At 39.3% G+C, this 19,766-nt stretch overlaps 1 protein-coding gene across 4 annotated transcripts in view; it reads left to right on the forward strand.

The window, feature by feature from the left end:
- Positions 1–19,766, forward strand: part of LOC139966615 (uncharacterized) — a 52,786-nt gene extending 33,020 nt beyond the window's left edge. For all 4 annotated transcript variants that reach the window (XM_071969838.1, XM_071969836.1, XM_071969834.1 and 1 more), the window contains 11 exons: positions 166–323; positions 1,631–1,928; positions 3,700–3,836; positions 5,403–5,718; positions 9,822–9,955; positions 10,313–10,611; positions 14,190–14,328; positions 15,349–15,650; positions 16,641–16,788; positions 17,478–17,509; positions 19,198–19,766. In XM_071969838.1, coding sequence (XP_071825939.1) covers positions 166–323; positions 1,631–1,928; positions 3,700–3,836; positions 5,403–5,718; positions 9,822–9,955; positions 10,313–10,611; positions 14,190–14,328; positions 15,349–15,650; positions 16,641–16,788; positions 17,478–17,485 — 1,939 coding nt within the window. In that variant the 3' untranslated portion in view covers positions 17,486–17,509; positions 19,198–19,766. The remainder of the gene's footprint in view (positions 1–165; positions 324–1,630; positions 1,929–3,699; positions 3,837–5,402; positions 5,719–9,821; positions 9,956–10,312; positions 10,612–14,189; positions 14,329–15,348; positions 15,651–16,640; positions 16,789–17,477; positions 17,510–19,197) is intronic.

Consider the following 19,766-nt stretch of genomic DNA (forward strand, 5'->3'; position numbering starts at 1 on the left):
AGATCCATACATTTGATTTATTTTTGCAGTCCTGTTTATGGAGCAAAAATTACAAAATATGATATTGTTACTGCTTCGATATTAACAAAATCTTGAAGATAAACTGTAAACAATTATATGGCCGAGACAGATAGATAATATATTTCACACCATTCTATCGTACAGTGCAGATCTGAGAGGCATCGGGGACACTCGATTCCCTTACCTGTGCGTGGAGTTTGGTAAAGCTAATCCAGACAGTCACTTTGACTTCCCTGTGCAGAACCCATCAGGAACAATCTACATCTGCAAACTCTATGAACCACATCATGGAAATGGTGGTGGTATGTATCCATTATAGTGTTAGCATGGTGGTGGTATGTATCCATGGTAGTATTAGCATGGTGGTAGTATGTATCCATGCTGGTGTTATCATAGTGGTGGTATGTGTCCATGGGGGTGTTAGCATGGTAGTGGTATGTATCCATGGTAGTGTTAGCATGGTGGTGGTATGTATGCATGGTGGTGTTAGCATGGTGGTGGTATGTATCCATGGGGGTGTTAGCATGGTAGTGGTATGTATCCATGGTAGTGTTAGCATGGTGGTGGTATGTATTCATGCAGGTGTTAGCATGGTGGTGGTATGTGTCCATGGTGGTGTTAGCATGGTGGTGGTATGTATCCATGGGGGTGTTAGCATGGTAGAGGTATGTATCTATGGTAGTGTTAGCATGGTGGTGGTATGTATCCATGGTGGTGTTAGCATAGTGGTGGTATGTATGCATGGTGGTGTTAGCATAGTGGTGGTATGTATCCATGGCAGTGTTAGCATAGTGGTGGTATGTATGCATGGTGGTGTTAGCATGGTGGTGGTATGTATCCATGGTAGTGTTATCATAGTGGTGGTATGTATCCATGGTGGTGTTAGCATAGTGGTGGTATGTATGCATGGTGGTGTTAGCATAGTGGTGGTATGTATCCATGGTAGTGTTAGCATGGTGGTGGTATGTATCCATGGTAGTGTTAGCATGGTGGTGGTATGTATCCATGGTAGTGTTAGCATGGTGGTGGTGTGTATCCATGGGAGTGTTATCATAGTGGTGGTATGTGTCCATGGTGGTGTTAGCATGGTGGTGGTATGTATCCATGGGGGTGTTATCATAGTGGTGGTATGTATCCATGCTGGTGTTAGCATGGTGGTGGTATGTATCCATGGTGGTGTTAGCATGGTAGTGGTATGTTTCCATGGTAGTGTTAGCATGGTGGTGGTATGTATCCATGGTGGTGTTAGCATAGTGGTGGTATGTATGCATGCCAATGTTAGCATAGTGGTGGTATGTATTCATGCAGGTGTTAGCATAGTGGTGGTATGTATGCATGGTAGTGTTAGCATAGTGGTGGTATGTATCCATGCTGGTGTTAGCAAAGTGTTGGTAATACTACAAACTGCATTTAACTTTGGTTTCTAACATTGCACCATCGTGTCAAGCTCCAAACATTTTGAAATGTTGTACTATGAAGGGCTCGGTAAGTTCAATACAGATCTCTACAATATAACAAATTTCAGACTCTGAAGAAAGATCAGTCAACTTTGTATTAATGAGAGAGAAATCTTATGCAATTTGTCCTCTTTGTCTAAAATCAACAACAGGACACGGAGGAGACGACCCCGATGCGCCGAACGCTATATTCAGCAATATTAGGGTTGCCATCAATCCATCTACCATTCCTGAATCCCGCATGACACGGCTGGCGATCGAAGCTACCGTGACACCCCACGACGATACCGACTATGTACCCGATGGACAGTTCCGACTTGGGGTATTCGGAAGTGACACCCGGGATGGTATGGGAGCCCGTGTCAAGGAGGTCACGCAGATACTGCCTCGTGATGCCCAATCACACCCTGTCTACACCGGCAGACCAGTAGACCTGGACGTTGAATCTGAGTAAGATTTCTTGTTTGATTGTTGTCTTGAAAAAGAGAGACTTGGTTTACTTTTAACTCTATCCACACTAAGGGGGCCTGGTGTGGGGTTAGGCGGAGGGGGCAAAGGTTGGTAAGGGGCACTTCCAGGGATCAGTTTACAGCATGGTAAGAGCTTGCGTTAATCATATGCATGTTCTAACCATCTGTCTAGTAAAGGTGTTTTGCTATTATTCGACTATTTTCAATGGATGACTCGCACCTCAAATTGATCGTCAACTATTTCACATTAATTTTAACAGAATAGAATTTATTGCAGTCGATAGATTATTCTTCATCTTTATAATTCATTTGTCATGCAAATATTTGCAGTGTTCAAATTAAAAGTCATGCAACGGTGTTGCCACCAAATATGCTAGAATGTTAAAAAAAAATGGCCACACATTCTCAAACTTATAGCAAGCATTTTATTGCCACTTTAAACAGTAGTTATAACCAAAATGAGATATTTAATTATCCACTTTGTATTTAATACTTTTCAATTTCTGGGAATAAATTTTGATAACTATCAGAGCCTCTGGTGAGAGTATTTTAAAAAGTTAACCTGCAAGTTTGTTTGTATCAAGATAAAAATTTGTGGCCAATGCTAATGATCTTTAAAGATATTACAATGAGCAATTAAAGAGTGTTCGTATAAACATACCTTATGGTTCACTCTTAATGAGCATGCAGCTTAGATGGTTTAACATTGTATATCTATAATACTTATACTATCTATTTAGGGAGTGTTAGCCCAGTGGTTAACGCCGGTGCCTTTCAATCATGAGGTCCCGAGTTTGTGTCACTCCAAGATTACTGTATGTCGTCCAGTTACAGAGTTGTTGACAATTGACAATTCATAATCATGGATGTTAAATATGAATCTAAGAGACTGACTTCAGTCAGCTTGCGGCTTTGATAAGCCAATGATGGCTTCTTCGCGAGTTCCTGCTTGCTGGAGGATCTAAAATACATATACAACAACCCTCAATCAGGGGAAGGTGTCTGCATGCACATAATTCACTTAGAATCACAGATCTGGGAAACAGTATAGATTACACACATTGGGACTGGCATGACAGCGCCCTCGGTATAGAAACCCCAGAGATACCCATTTTCTTCACAGCTGGTGTTTTTTTTTGTTTTTTTTCTGTCAAAGAATCTGTATCTGATCTATTTTTGAATCAATTGGTTAAACCTTTGGGTTTCTTTCCTATTAAGAGCGTGGGATTCAAGAAGTTGTATTGTTTAACGCAACCTGTGATTCAACATGTAACACAATGACTTTGTGCAGTAGAAGAGTATTCATTTCTATTCAGTATCCACATTCCTTTCGTACAATGAAACATTTTCAAGTATGAAAGCTCGTCAACTGCTTTGTTTTCAATTTTCAATCAATCAACAATCCTTTGTGATATTGCATATGATTGAGCTGCTCTAAATATTTAAACAAACCTACATCTGTATTTTTGCATGAATTTGCATTAATTACTATCATACATGGGGAATGGATTATCAAATGGGATTGCTTCTCAGCTCACTATATTACTTCATTTCAAAATGGAGAGTATGAGAAGGGGTACCTTTAGCTGTGTAATCAACCGTACCAAAGGTATAGGAATGCTATTATCAGGGCTAGTAAAAAACATTGCCACAAAACAGCTGACCCCCAACCTCCCTCCCCCACCCCCAAGCCCCACCCACAAAAGCATGCAAGCAGCATGCACTTTTAATGTCATTTACTGCCATTTCAGTTTGGATCTCAGGGGCATTGGTCCTGGAACAGACTATCCGTACCTGTGTGTGGAGTTTGACAGGAAAAATGACCATGTGAATTTTGACATGCCAGCTGGACCATTAGTGGCTTGCAGTGAGTACACGGCTCCAACAGGTGAGTGCGTTTTAAGACACTGTAACCGTAACAGGCTGTAATTATGGACCCTAAAATTTGAGCATCCTTGTGATGACTTTTAGTGGCCAACTGCAGCTCAACACCTTTATTTTATGATAATATTTTTATTATAATAATTATATAAAGTGCTGCTGCAGTCAAAATGTTTCTTGAAACAAATATTATTAAAAGCACCAAAAGTATCACTAGATTATTTGTTTCCTACCAACAATAAAAAATGTCTGCTGACATAAAGTTGTTTAATCTTTGTCCATTATCCATTGAAGGAATATTTCAGTAGCAGACAATATATTTATATTAACAAGAAACATAATTAAGAGTTGAAAACCCCCATCTCAATATCTTTTCCCTAGTATAAACTTGAGATATGTGCTGTACATTATTTTGACTTGGCTAAACCCTTGATGCTTCCCAGGAGTTGCTTGCAGTAGGTGTTCTAAAATGTCACCAGGCTCAAATGCTAATTAAAAGGTTTTCTTTGGCTGTTCCAATGTTTTTGTTGTTTTATACTTGAGACCTGAAACATTTGGAAAGTTTGGTTTAATATAGCTGTCAATGTTCCCTTAATAATGTTTTTTTTTTTTTTTTTGTAGAATTTTTTTTTTCCCTCTGTGGATGAATGGCTATTATAGTAACATAAGACATTTTTTAGCTGCATTGGCCTCGTTACATCATTTATTCTACTGTTAGCAGATGCCTAATTTACAAAATGTTACCCCAATTTACTGCATATCCATATCTACAAGTTTGCGATACAAAATGCTGTGAGAATATGTTTGTGACCTAAAGATTCAAATACAAATTTCTGCATTTCTTCTAAGCAATCAACTTCAGCCATCAGAAGATCCTTTTATTTCTTGGCCTATTTAACTTTAAGAGTCCTGTTTTTAAGTGTAGTTTTACATATTTAGTCATATTTAAAGGTATAGATTGAGACAATAGATTGATGCCTAGGTACAAGGTGGGGGTTCTAAAGAGGGTGGAAATTAAGGGAGAGCTTAAGAATTAGGATGTGGATGTTTGGTACTAGGGGTGTAATACCTTTGACTGGTTTCCAATATCAAAACTGTCATGTACTTAAAGGCATTGAAGACTCGCCCTAAACCGTGTGCCCCAACTCCCCCCAAACCGCCCTCTGAAAAAAGTTAATTTTCGTTGCTTGCAAGTGAAGTTTTCTTCTTGTCGCTACAAAATGCAGACAGTATATGGAACATGACCCCTTGTTATCTTTTATCTGGACCTGAGATCAGGGACTTCCATAACAACTCCCTGTTGAGTTGTCCATCGCTGCTATGTACACTGTGTTGTGGGTATTGACAGTAGCTGCATGTATTGAATGTACACTAGTGTCTAAATACCGACGGTAGCAAGATGTGTGTATTTTCTGGGATCGATGGTGGTGTCTAACACTTCTGTTACACCTCATTCGAAACTAGGTCAGATTTCTGGCATCAGACGTTTCTTTGTGCGCGAGTCTTCAGGCCCTTTAAACATTTGCCTCCTCAGCGATATAACCGTTGTGTCCCATTCTTCTTCGTCTTACAGATCATTCAGGTGGACCAATGCCGGACCCATACAGCGATAGACCTAGGGCATCGATAGCCAGCATGAATAATTCGCTCGGTTTTCGTCAGGTGCCGCATTCCAACTTGTTGGAGACCAGTGTGACTCTCATGGTCGCATCACATGGAAGTGCTGATTATATACCAGAAGGAGTGAACTGGAGGCTAGGGGTCTTTGGCAGTGCTGAATCTGACGGCTCCGGGCGACGCATTAACGAAGAACCGCAACTGCTGCCACGAAATCAGCAAAGATACTCGTGGGCTCCTGGTGAGACGCTTAACTTTGAAACCACGGAAGAGTGAGTATATATCTTGACTTTGGATCAAGATTATCGTTTTTTGGGGGGGGGATTATTTTTTGGGGGGGATTATTTTTTTTGAGGGGGGCTTGTTCAATATCAGCAAAGATACTTGTGGGCTCCTGGTGAGACGCTTAACTTTGAAGCCACGGAACAGTGAGTATATACAGTATCTTGACTTTGGATTAAGATTATCGGTTTTTGGGGGGGTATGTATTTTTTTTTGGGGGGGAGGGCTCGTTCAATATAGTTTAGGCATTTTCTGCAACAAATAGCCAGTACTTTCATTGCTGCATTTTCTTGCATTGAGTTGTATCTTAAAAATGTGTCATTTTGACCCAGTTATGTAACTTCCACACATAATCCAGCAGCAGGAAGATTTATGTGGTTAGAACAACCCACTTTTGGTGTTTGTATAAAACATGTGAGTCATTAATTAGCCTGCAAAACTAATGAACATAAAAATTTTTAGTCCCATCCAAATCCTGTATTAATTAATGCTTGTAATTTTGTCATACCTGTGTACCCTTTAAGTCTTATCTTAGTTTATAGTTTCATGGCTGTTGCGATCTTTATGACCTGGGGATGCAAACTAACAGAATTATTGAGTTAGATATTTAGTGATTCTAACACAGTGTAACTGTAACAGTGTTACTATCTTGAGATGCATGTACAGTAGCTGTCACATGCGCAACGATGGTTCATTTAAAATATTTTGAACCTTGATTGTCTTGTCACTCGATACTAAGAAATTGCAATAAACACACGAGGCAAATAGTAAATTTCAGCCTTCTTGTTGACAACTATCAGACTATATATACAAGGTCAATTACACACAATACAATTACAATTTAAACAAAAAAAATATGAAATTAATTTAAGGTTGCTTCCATATGTATCCAGAGTGAGTGATCCAAACTGCGAAAGTACGCTATCTTCATTTCATTAGTTGTGAGCTTTGTCATCTTTAAATTGGAGTTATTAATCTGTTTTACCATGATCTGATCCGACTCGCTTAAGGTGTGTTTCCAGCGAGTTAAGTTGTATGAGTATTCACCATAATCGTCTGCTGACAAGTTCCATGCCAACACGTTTATTTCTCCCGGCATGGGCGGGGATCATGGGGGGGACGGGGGGACATGTCCCCCCCAATATTTCAGGTGGGGGGGATATAGTATCTAATATCCCCCCCAATATTTGGTGGCATAGTTTTTTTTTATGCATATGTTTTGTATTTTTTATGATATCGCTAGTAATTTCAAAATAGAAAATGCTTAGATGCAACTTACAAGGCCTGGGAAGAGCCATTTCCAGCGATCTGGGAGGCATTTTCGGCCAAATTTTTCTTTTGCGTTTCGCGCCAACTTATGGCGCTACAATGGCGCTACAATTAGAAAGTCTGGGTACAAGCTTTGCCCCTCCCTTGGCAAATTCCTCGCAAGGCGCCTGTCTTACCGTGTCACAATGTGTTACTATATATGACCGAAAGTAGTTTTTACTTTTTTCTCTCGAAATGAATAGCTAGACGAACCGCATCCGTAATGAAATTTGGTTTGCATCTTGTGTACGAGTGTAGGTACGTACAATCATATATATGATCCACATCGATATGGGTTCACTGGGTTTCCATTTGGCCTGTTTCTTACAAGATTTCTAACCGCAGGTGCCTAGCCAAGGGCGGGAGGGGGTGAAGGGGGAGACCGCCCTCCCCCCTCGAGCATATTTTTTTGGGTATTTTCTATGATATCGAAGTTTTATAGTAGCCGTTATAAGAGGTTTTAATATTTGTACACCAATAATTTAACTGTGTCTGAATTTTCGAAAATTCCTTTACCAACATTTTTCATCATACTTCCCTCTACTCGTGCAATTTTGACCGGTCTGTTAGGGGTTGAGGGGGGTTTTACTATATTGGTTGTCCATTAGATGAAATTTTGTGCAACATTATGGGTATGTTTTGAAGTGAATTTATTATTCAAATTCTGAACAAATAATGGGCTTAAAACCTTGAAAAGTGGGGCTGACGGATATTGTGGGGCGTTACGTAGAATTACCTACAAAAGCAATGATCCACAGGAGATGCAATGAGGTCGAACATGATGTGTGACTGGTGACAATCTTGAAAAAAGTTTATGAATGAAAAAAAAAACTATTAGGAAAAACTTGGTTCTCAGGCAAAAGTGTACATCTGGTTGGTCATTTTCAAGCCCGAGAAGTGCCATTTCCGGTGATCTGGGGGGCTATCAAAACCAAAAATTTTCTTGTACGCTGCGCGCCAACCAATGGTGGCGCTCCGCTTTGATAATAATTCGCCCGCATCCAAGCAAATATCCCCCCCAATATTTGAAACAGATCGCCGCCCCTGTCTCCCGGTACGCTTTTCAAATTGTAATATTGATTACAGGCTTCCGAATCCACGGATTGTCACCTTCACGTCCAGCCTCCGCTCTGGACTGCGCACCCTGAGTGACCCTCTCAGTACCCAGTGCAAAACACCAGAAAATGGTCGTCAACAAAACACATTTCCTGGCACACTAACTATCCAGTTAATTTTATTGTTGAGACTTTTCCTCAATTTTCCTCTTTGACAAGGTAAAATCACTCTAGCCAGATTTTTGGCCCTTGGAAATCGCACACAACTGTACCGCCTGAGTTCTGATGGTCAACTCCCGCCCAAAATCTGCCAATTCCTAAATTCACCCAAAGTTTGGTGTTTGGAATGCTAAAAACCCGCTTTTCAGATTTTAACCTTTTGTGTCAATGTATACAGTCCCTTTAAGCCGGGGGTTGCTGACCGCCTCACTGACCACTCATAATAAGTACTTATCCTCAACGACCATATACCGTGCGACATGCATAGTGCGCTACAAGAGAAAATGAATTACACCCCCTGACAGTAGCTAACACATTTTGATCAGCTGTTTAATTAAGGTAACACAAACTTACTATATGTTGTTTTACATGGCTACAGCAATCATGCCCAAAGCCTGCCGAGGGAGGGGGGGTGCAGCTGCCCCCCCCATTGAGATTTCCACTTCCTCAATGAAAGTGCAGCTGCCCCCCCCCCCCCCCATTGAGATTTCCACTTCCTCAATGAAAGTAGGCCTACGATAATGTGTATGCTTGGACAGTATTCGCTGTTTCAGTTAATTTCAGCGATATGTTCAATATCATTTCTTCTGATTTCATTAATCAGTAGTGTGCAACCTCAATATTCCTTAAGATCTAAATCCCTCATCAGGTGTATGAACGACCTCAGATGCGATGACCGTGCGTTTTTTTGTTGCTATTCACGAGTGTTAGAATAACAATAAAAAATAGAGAGCGCCCTAAGATTTAACTTGTGTGTACAGTACTGTAGCAGTCTTAAGTGAAACTATGGTTCATTAATATATTTATTCTGCCTGTGTGTCTTATGTAGGACTATCAGACTCAGTGTTGGTCCCAATATCTCTCCCACTATTTTTAACACTGAGAGTATCGAGGCACTGTGAATATACGTATATTAATACCTTGTGCCTTTTCTTAACATTCTAAACTAGGGGGCCAGGCTTGCAGTCCCATACAAGGCCCTTCCGCTCAGCATATATATATAGGCCACGGCTACCATCAGAATGCCCAATAGTGTGCTTTCACATCTTCAATTACCTATGTAAAAAGACTTAATAAAGCAGAGCTTATAAAAGTCATGTTAAGTCCTATTTTCAATACCAAATTAAAATTTTCCAATTTTTTACCATCTTTTTATCGTAACTTTATAAAACATGAGATCTCAAAATAAAGAATGTTAGATGCAACAAGGCCTGGGAAGTACCATTTCTAGCAATCTGGAAGGTCTTTTTTCTTTTTCTTGTTACCCTATGGGCCAAACGACAGTGGTGCTTTTGTTAGATGGTGTCATGATGATCTCTTTTGGGAAAGCCCCCCCCCTCTCCCCATATAAAAAGTCCCTAAAACTGTTAGCATCACTTTGTAACATTTGGATGATAGAGAATGTTTCTTGACGTTCCTGAACTATCCCCCTAGGGATTTTACACCAGGCTATGGCCATGGCAAACCTTGGAATTAAAGACTGTTTTCTCTTTTCTTTCCTCTGTTACAAGACTGGACTTAAATGGGATTGGCATTGGGACAATGTATCCCTTCTTGTGTACTGAATTTGACAAAGCTAATGATCATGTGAACTTTGACCTACCACAAGGTGCAATGGTGGCTTGCAGAGAATTTGACAACCCTGGTGAGCTGTTAATATTAATTACGACTTTGATACGTAATTACTAATGTTGTAATCATACTTACTGTCTGGCACTATCGTAAATTTCAGAACAAAATTTATACTATTTCAGTCCATCTCGGTCTCCTATTGCCATGGTAACACGGGGTAGGTTTTTGAGCTAGTATTAAAGACCCCTTTTGCAAAAAGATAATCTCCTTGCAAGTCGATACGTATTCCCTTCACCTTAAAGTTACATGGGTATGAAAAGTTTCAAGGTTCTAGCCAGGAGATGGAGAGAAAAAGTTGGGAAGGATGATCCTATATCTTTCCTGATTCATTTCATCCGGGTTTATCCTTTTTGTATCCTCCCGATGCCAGGACCACACGTACCACATGGAGGACCTGAGCCGGACACCCCGGTTGTCATGGTGACATCTGTGACTCCAGACAAAAAAGTGAAGGGGAAAGAGAAAGGCACGGTGGACGTCACCTTTGACGTCGTCGCAGCCGTGGATCCTTCCTCCGACGAGGTCCAAGGCAACAACCTCTGGGTCTTGACCGTCTTCATGTCAAAGAAGAAGACCGGGAAGGGCCCTCGCCTGGGAGAAGTCCCTCAGGCATTGTCGAGAGCACAGCAGAGCCAAACTATTCAAAATGGGAAGAAGATACCGTTTAGGGTGAGATGACTATCAGTAATATTAGACCACGCAGTTTTACATTTTGTAACTTCAGTGCCTTTATTAGTAGAAAATACAAATTGTTAGCATAATTTGATAGCAAGGTTGATTAATATCACCGATACTCCCAGGTCCCCCTCATCTATAGAGCAGGCCAGACATCTTATGTCGTTGTACAATTGTCTGTTCTTTCTTTATTTATAAAAAACTCCTTGTCAGATGTATAGTTGAAACAAAATCATTTTTCTAACTTTTTCCAATCCAGCCCTATAACAATTTTTGCTTTTACAGTTTTACTTTCATTGCCCCAGTTTATTTCCCCCCCTCCCACCCCCCACCTCGCCTACCCTTCTCCTTCACTCTTTGCACTCACTTTGGCTGTCTCTCCCTCTGTCTCTATTCACCCATTTATAATGTAAACATGTAAGGAAGTTAATTCCTGTTTCAATGACAGATGTCACAGATGCCTCATAAAACAAGTTGAAGCATCCTAGTGTCTCTGGTGTAGGTCAAAGACCATTTAAGGTCAATATTGATGTGGAATATGAAGAGAAAAAAAACAAACTTGAGAAAAGTATATCTAGAAAATGACAATGTGGAAGATCATTGACATATTTTTATAGATTGCAAATACCTGATTTCAGAAAGACAAGAAGTACATTGCCTATTGCCAGTTAGATATAGTGATGCTATTTCCATGGTTACGATCTGTCTAATATATGTCTCCATATAAGAGGTTGCATTATGTTGTTGGCGGAAAAATCAGTAAGATTTACAGGATTTGGAAAATGTCACAGAGTAATTCTGTCTCAGTAGCACCATCTGGTTCACGGTAACAGTAAGGTATATATGCGTGTATGTATGTGTGTATTTTAGATCCTCCTGCAAGCAGGAACTCGCGAAGAAGCCATCATTGGCTTATCAAAGCCGCAAGCTGACCCAAGTCAGTCTCTTAGATTCATATTTAACGTCCATCATTATGAATTGTCAATTATCAACAACTCTGTAACTGGACGACATACATTAATCTTGGAGTGACTCGAACTCGGGACCTTATGATTGAAGGGCACCGGCATTAACCACTGAGCTAACACTCCTATATGGGAGGAGATGGAATGACCTGCAGACTGCAAATTATAATAGTTTGCCTTTTGTTGTGATTGACGAGATAAATGCAGTTGAGCAACTGTGTTAACTCTGAAAATGAGGAACAGTGCCATCATCGTTTTACATATGATGTCAATTCTGTCAATGATGTCAATTCTGCTTATAATACCTTTCTGCTTATAATTCTGCTTATAATACCTTTTTTAATTATCTCAGTTCAACTTATAATAATTGTTTTCCTATTCGCCAAATCAATCATAAACAGCGTCGTAGAAAGAAACACCCATGGATTACGAATGGTATTTTGACTTCCATTAAAAGGAAGCACAAACTTTACAGACGTCAGTTAAAGTCTCCTACAGTTATGTACAAGTCTATGTATACAACGTATTGTAATAAGCTTAATCAAGTAATCAGACTTTCGAAAAAGCTCTATTTTGACAATAAATTTAATGAGAGCAGAAATAACACAAACCATACATGGCGTACTATTAATGAAATGTTGCACAATAACCGTAAAGAATCATCATATCCTGCTGTTTTCAAAGATGGTGACCAAGAAACCAGTGATGAAAATATCATTGCGAATAACTTCAACAATTTCTATGTAAATCTTGGACCATCGCTTGCTAGTAAAATAAGTAACAAAGGTAAATCACACAAAACCATCCATTATAACAATAGTCATTCAATATTCACATTCCCAGTCACTAAAGAAGAACTAATTAAAATTGCAACTTCCAACTTGAAACCCAATAAAGCAGCAGGATATGATGATTTCAAACCTGGTATTATAAAAAATGTTATTCCTTTTATTGCTAAGCCTTTGACCCATATATGTAATTTATCATTTAACACTGGCGTATTCCCAGATAAACTTAAAACGGCAAAGGTTATACCAATCTATAAAAAGGGAGATTCAAATGTATATGAGAATTATCGACCGATTTCATTGCTTTCCTGTTTTTCTAAAATCATAGAACGACTTATGTTCAATCGCATATTTAATTTTCTTAACCAATATAATATTCTCTGTAAAGAACAGTACGGCTTTCGACCCGAACATTCTACTGAACTGGCTTTGGCAGATGCACTTAACAGTTTACATACTAGTCTTAATAATGGCAAAAATTGCATTGGTGTATTCCTCGACCTTTCGAAGGCGTTTGACACGATCGATCATACCATCCTTATCAATAAATTATTTTCATACGGCATTAGAGGAACTACTCTCAACTGGCTTGAAAGCTATATTTCGAACAGATATCAGTATACCTTGTATAAAAACTCTAGATCCGATCTTGCTAAAATTCGTTGCGGCGTTCCACAGGGTTCAGTCTTAGGTCCTTTGTTATTTATTCTATGTATTAACAATATTTGTCATGTCTCCAAACTAGCCAAAATCATTCTCTTTGCTGATGACACCAGTATTTTCTTCGAGAGCGACGACATAATCACATTATCTTTCAACGTGTCAAATGAATTAAATAAATTCTGTAATTGGTTTTCAGCCAACAAATTATCACTAAATGTACAAAAAAGTAATTACATTGTCTTTAATACTCGTAATACACTTATTTGGAATAAAGATATATGTATGGATGGGAAAATAATTAAGCAAGTTTATACTACTAAGTTTTTAGGTGTAAATATTGATTGTAAACTTAGCTGGCGCAACCATATTTCAACTATTTGCAGTATTATTGCACGGAATGTTGGCATATTATCCAAGTTGAAATATTATCTATCGGAAAACATACTCAGAACACTATACCAGACCCTGGTTGTCCCGCATCTCACTTATTGTTCCATTATTTGGTCTGGTACATACAACACCAACCTTAACAATCTTATAATACTCCAAAAGGCAGCCATTCGCCACATAACACACTCAGCCCCACGTGAGCACACCAGTCCCCTATTTAAGAAACTCAACTTACTAAAATTGCACGATCTCATTAAAGTTAAGCTTGCATTATTTGCCTACAAGACCTGGAATGGATTACTACCAGCTGCCTTTGACAATTTTTTAACCAGTAACAGAGATGTACATAACCGCGAGGCATGCTAATCATGCCCACTATAATCTCTACAATACCACCATTGGAACTTTAAGCCTACAAAACCGTGCAACAAAAACATGGAATCTTCTAATGAACGATTTAAAGAGTAAAAAGTCAGTCACATCCTTTAAGAAGTGGTTTTGTAAGGAAATAATAGCTAGTTACTGACTAAAACTAAATTATACCTATATGTAATTACTATATATATATGTATTGAACATTTAATTTGTACTTATATCTATGTATGTATTCATACACATATATATATTTTGTTTTTTCTTTTCTTTTCTTTTCTTTCTTCAGGGAGTCTTCCACATTGTTAAGCTTTTAAGCTTTATGGAAGACTTCCTCCACTTTGTACTTTTGTGGCAAACAAATAAATAAATAAATATCGCTCTCATCTTTCAGGACATCGCAACAACTCTGGACTTGACAGGAGTGAAATGCAAAGATGCCAAATACTTATGCGCCGAAATTTCGCAGGGAAGCAACCAAGACTTTGAATTAGCGGAACCCGTCATCGGATGTCAGAAAATGAGTTGCCAGAGTAAGTATGAACACAAAATAAACAGAGAAATCAAAAGGAGACAAATGGATGTGTTTTCTTTTGAAGGTTCTCTCACATCTTCTCCCATTTTTTCTTGCATGAGGGTCTTTGTGTGAACGCTGTATGATTAACAACACTGTAGACATGAACATATTTCGACACAGTGTTACACAAAGAGCCTAATGGTGTTAAGAAGCTATGGAGGCTAATTGTCAAACCTGAGCTTGATTTACGACCTGGCAGGTCGATTACATAATCACGAAACTTTCATAGCTATAGAGTGCTATCATTGGAGCCACTAAAGCAGATCTTTAAGTGTTTTTTGTTTGTTTTTTGTACCCAATGGTTTCATTTCATTCTTAAAAAATGACTGGCAGATACGTTTCACATAGAATTGGTCACATATATGAGCCATAATACCGGAATTTTTTTAAAGAAATGTTGGGACTTTTTTATGAATAAGTAGCATTATAGAGTAATCAGGATATTCAAATGAAATGGCAGTTTATGAAAATCAGCGCAAAAGACTGCATTGACTTTTGTCGATCATGCCTAAAGTTTCCATTTTGTATTCACCAAGGATTTTGTGCTGACAATTTTGGACAGTCAACTCTCAATATTTCTCCATACTAAGATCCTTTAACAGTGCAGTTGATTATTGCCTATGACTAGTGAAGTTTTTGTCTTAGCAAATTATTCAAGAAAATGCCCAAAGCTTTTGAAAAATCCTGTGTCCAGTCATGAAAGTTTTCCCGACATCACGCAGTTAGTGAATGGAATTGTTACAAGCCTGCTCTAAATTAATAAGCTTTCACTTGGTACGAAAGGCTTGTTCTAGGTCTGATCAATTGGAAATCTCATTTTAGGTATAAATACTACATAGGGTTTTTGATAAAGTTGGCAGAAAATAGGTGACTGAATGCAGATACCACTTTAATTTTAGCTTTTAACTGATACACCTCCTACTGATACGCAGAAGATGAAGTGTTAATACATCTCTCGCTCATTTTGTCTTGACAGAAAAGGGCAAAAAAGATAAACCTGCTGCAAGAGCTGGAACCACCCTGACCATCAATTCCATCACACCGAGCCAAGTCTCCATTTTCCACGATAACTTCTACTCCGTGCGATTCTCCGCCCCCATCGAATTTGATGCCAGCCAGTCCGACCCTCTGACCCGGGGCGTCAACTTGTGGAGGATGAGCGCCTGGTTCAACAACCAGGCCAGCAACAGCAACCAACATGCGCTCCAGGAACAGGTTCTGGAGGGAAGCAAAGTGTCCAAATACGTGACCGACCCGTCTAACCCTTTCGGCTTTGGGGTGAGTTTGAAACGATGACTTTTGTAGATCAGATGGAATTTTTCTATCCTAGGTTCTGCTTCAATGCTGCTTTAATTCATTTTTTGCAATTAGAGCAGGATATTGCTACACTCCTCTTATGTAGGTTTTGGTTGTTTGAACTCCGGCCCTCTGATAATACCTACATGACTGAAGGTGACCTCATGCAGTGAGAGTAAGAAAGGTGGTATATATATACTTGAAATACTGTAAGCTTGAACTTGTCACTGCATGGCATCATTTTGTGCTCAAATCTTGGACACCAAGCTTGTGAGGTTAGGTAGGAGACCTAAATCATGTGATGTTGCTGAAGAAGAGTACTCCTGTAACCAGACATTTTGTAGTGGTGAGGGGTGATGGTGAGGGGGGGGGGAGGGGGGGGGGTTAAAGTATAGCTTCTTGATTTTGTTACTATACACTGTCGACATAGTTTCCTTGAGGTTACAACTTGAAAGCCAGATTTGACCACAGAACATTTTTATCCATTCTTTAGGTGTCATAAAGTCCCATAATTGAATCTGCTTTTGAAATATTTTTTTAAATTTTTTACCTTTACAAATAAACATTTTACTTTAAATTGTATATATCCCATATCTTTCCAATTATACCTTACAATTTTTACCTTTGCTACAATATGGTAATTAACACTAGTGTAACTTTAACTGTATCTTATTTCTCTCCAAATTCCTCACAACATTAATGTTACTATGTAGGTTATGAAAATGAAGCTTAGTTACATATCTTGTCTAACAAATTCCCCAACAATGTTACCTTTTACTATGACGGTAAACAAACAGGTGTAAATTTGTCCTACCCTGTAACGTATCTCGGATGTTAAAAATTTTGAATTTAGCTAGACTTCTCGTTCTCGATGGCATGTCGATACCTCTAAATTTAAAATTCCCAAGTCAAGGGTTTTCGATATTGAAATTTTATTTCTGTGGTGACAAATGTCACTTTTGAATTCTGCAGCGAATAGAATTGGAAATGGATCTTCGTGGACTGACTTGCAAGAAACTGAAATATTTCTGTGTCAAATTGACCGCCGATGACCCCTTGCCACCCTTTACCTTGGCCAAAGCTGTAAACGGTGCAAACATCGGTTGCAGCCGAACAAAATGTAAGTATTACCAGATGCTTGACACAGTCAGAGGAACAACCCTCTCCCTACCACCGCACACCCCTTCCCCCCCCCCCTCCACCAATCCACCTTCTTAAAGATCAGCATATATGCAATGGTGGGGCTCATTATGTCCCACATTTTGGGACTATTTTGTGAAGATCATTTGGGCGTGACAATTTGATCCTTGCCAGGAGCTTCTACAGAGACAAATTCTCTTTGCTTCTGTTTTTTGATAATTTTTCTGTGCCAATTGCATCTGAAGAAGATCTTGTTTGGAATCCAGTGTTTGGTTTTCTTCTATTTGTTAAGTATCTGTTTATCTTTCTTGGAAATAACTTGAGAAGACCTGTTTGGAATTATTGGTGCATTATTCATGAATCACCATTCGTTTGTGTAGGCAATGGCCCCTTCCTCATTCTCTCTCATCTACACACCATATATGTGGGTTATAACGTCCATAACATTAGAGCCCCATCTTCAATTATGAAGTATTAACAACGAAATTCTTTTTGTTTGGTTGAGCTGGCAAAGAGAAAGCAAAGAAAAGACTCTGTCTGATGCTGATAGTTTTCGGGGGTTCTATGGTTTGTGTTTTAAAAAGTAATTTACTTTCAGAATAAAGAGCTGATAAAAGACCTGTGTCGTTTCATATGTACATGGTTTCTTCCATTTCTTTGTCCATGCAGGTCGCTAAGGTCATCATTTTCGTAAAGATCATGTGAGTATTACTTGTTTGTGTGTGTGTTTATATTTAATTCATTTCTTGTTTAAATTTTTTCAACCATTATGGTTTAGTCGGTTCATTTTATGACGTGCCTTTGGGGTCAGCTTATTACGTCATCGTAAGTCTTTATGTCATCCAACCGCACAATGCCTGTCTCATTCTCAATCTCAACTCTCCCTTATGTTGTCCAAACACTTGTTGTCATCTATAAACCTCATTATGCCTCCATTAAGTCATCATTTCTGCAGTACGTCTCTGCCATCTGACGGGAGATGTAATAAGGTGCCCAGACGTCCCCGATTTTCGGGGACAGTCCCCGATTACAGTGTGCTGTCCCCGATGAACAAGTTGTCCCCGAAAATGTCCCCGATTCGTCAAAATGTTCAGGAATTTCGAAAATATCCCACATTGTTAAGTAAAATAATTGTAAAAGCAAAATTTAGTCAAGTGAGCAGTCGCAGTACGGAACAGGTGGGCCAGTGTAAAGTGGAAACACTGTTAAAAAATATGCTAGATCGATCTAGCCTAGCACTCTTTCGACCGTATAATTGGCAACTACGGCGACACAACACTTATAGTGTGAGCATGAGCAACTCACAAGCTCTTAAAGAACCACTTAAAGTTAGTGAATTTCATCTAAAAAAAGCTACATTTTTGAAAATAAAATTGATTATCACCATTTTACATCTAAGCACCTTAGGCACTTGAAAATTTTCCAAAGGGGAGGGGGAAAATTTTCCAAAGGGGAAGGAACCCCCTCCCCTTAGACCCCTCCCCCATATCAGTCACGCAATAAATGTCCCCGATTCCAGGCAGGAAAATATGGTCACCTTAAGATGTAATCCAGAACAACAAATAACATGTAGCATGGAGTAGACCAACAACTATACACATAGCATTTTGAGTTCTTTTTTTTAACTGGCCTCGAAAAGTGCCACAAAATGGAGATTCAAACCAAGCTGCTGCATTTTGTTCCCAAATTTACCAACCTTACTTTACTCAAATGATGGCAATTGATCAGGATATGACACCCTCCTAGATGGTTGGGCAGCAAAAAGTCACTAACAGCACAACGAGGTTGACAACAAAAGAGAGTTTGGACAACCTAATGGCTTGAGACGGCATGAGTTGAGTCAATAGGTCGGCAACCATATCATTCAATTACCATGCACTCCGGTTCTCTCACCAGTTCCCTTCCACTTCACATCAATCTTACCCATCACCCCTCCCCACGTCACCCCTCCCCACATCACCCCTCCCCACATACCCCTCCCCACATCACCCCTCCCCACATCACCCCTCCCCACATCACCCCTCCCCACACACCCCTCCTCACATCACCCCTCCCCACATCACCCCTCCCCACATCACCCCTCCCCACATCACCCCTCCCCACATCACCCTCCCCCACATCACCCCTCCCCCACATCACCCATCCCCACATCACCCCTCCCTTCATCACCCCTCCCCACATCACTGTTACCCTTACTACCCTTCTCACTACCTGTTTCTGTCACCCCTTACCATATCACCACCCCTCATCACCATTTCAATTTACCCCTCTCATCACTCCAGCAGTCAAATGCATTATGACCATCCAGCATACTTTTATTGGGGTTTTGAATTCTCAGTTTTTTTTAAAAATTATTTTGCATCTGTTGTATTGTTTTATCTCCTTTCAGGGTTACTTGTCAAAGACTTGGCAGAAGATAATGTAAGCATCAGGATGGCATAACATCATGAAAGGCGAATGAAAAGCTACAAAGAATTATAATTCAATAACTCTTTTAAAAGAAAACAAAGCAAATTAAGCATAATGTTGCCTTTTTTCCATTTTTACTATCAAAGTTTACCATGGGAGTTGCTTCCTCCAAGGTTTATAATTAGCCTTTAATATGAAGTGCTGTTTTAATCAAGAGGCGAATCAGTTTACAAAAATTAATGTTTAATCGAGAGAAATCGTCGCAGAAAGTGCCACATAATCTTGTAAATGGCTGGATTGAAAGGATTATGTTTGCTTGTAATTTTTATGAACGTCTTATTAATTCAATGAAGAGTGTACTTATTAAGAAAAATATGCAAGGTTTTTTTTTTTTTTTTGATTTTTATAGAGCTTTCTTGTTGCGGATCTGTGACAAAGAAATGTTATAGTTCTGTGATTTTGAAAGACTCTAGCCGTGTTAATTATGGTTTGTGTTGCTATGGTAACTACATTAAAAGCCTCACAATAAAATGCTTCTGAAATAATGAA

Source organism: Apostichopus japonicus, chromosome 4 (genome assembly GCF_037975245.1).
Source record: "Apostichopus japonicus isolate 1M-3 chromosome 4, ASM3797524v1, whole genome shotgun sequence".
NCBI classification, from domain to species: Eukaryota; Metazoa; Echinodermata; class Holothuroidea; order Aspidochirotida; family Stichopodidae; genus Apostichopus; species Apostichopus japonicus.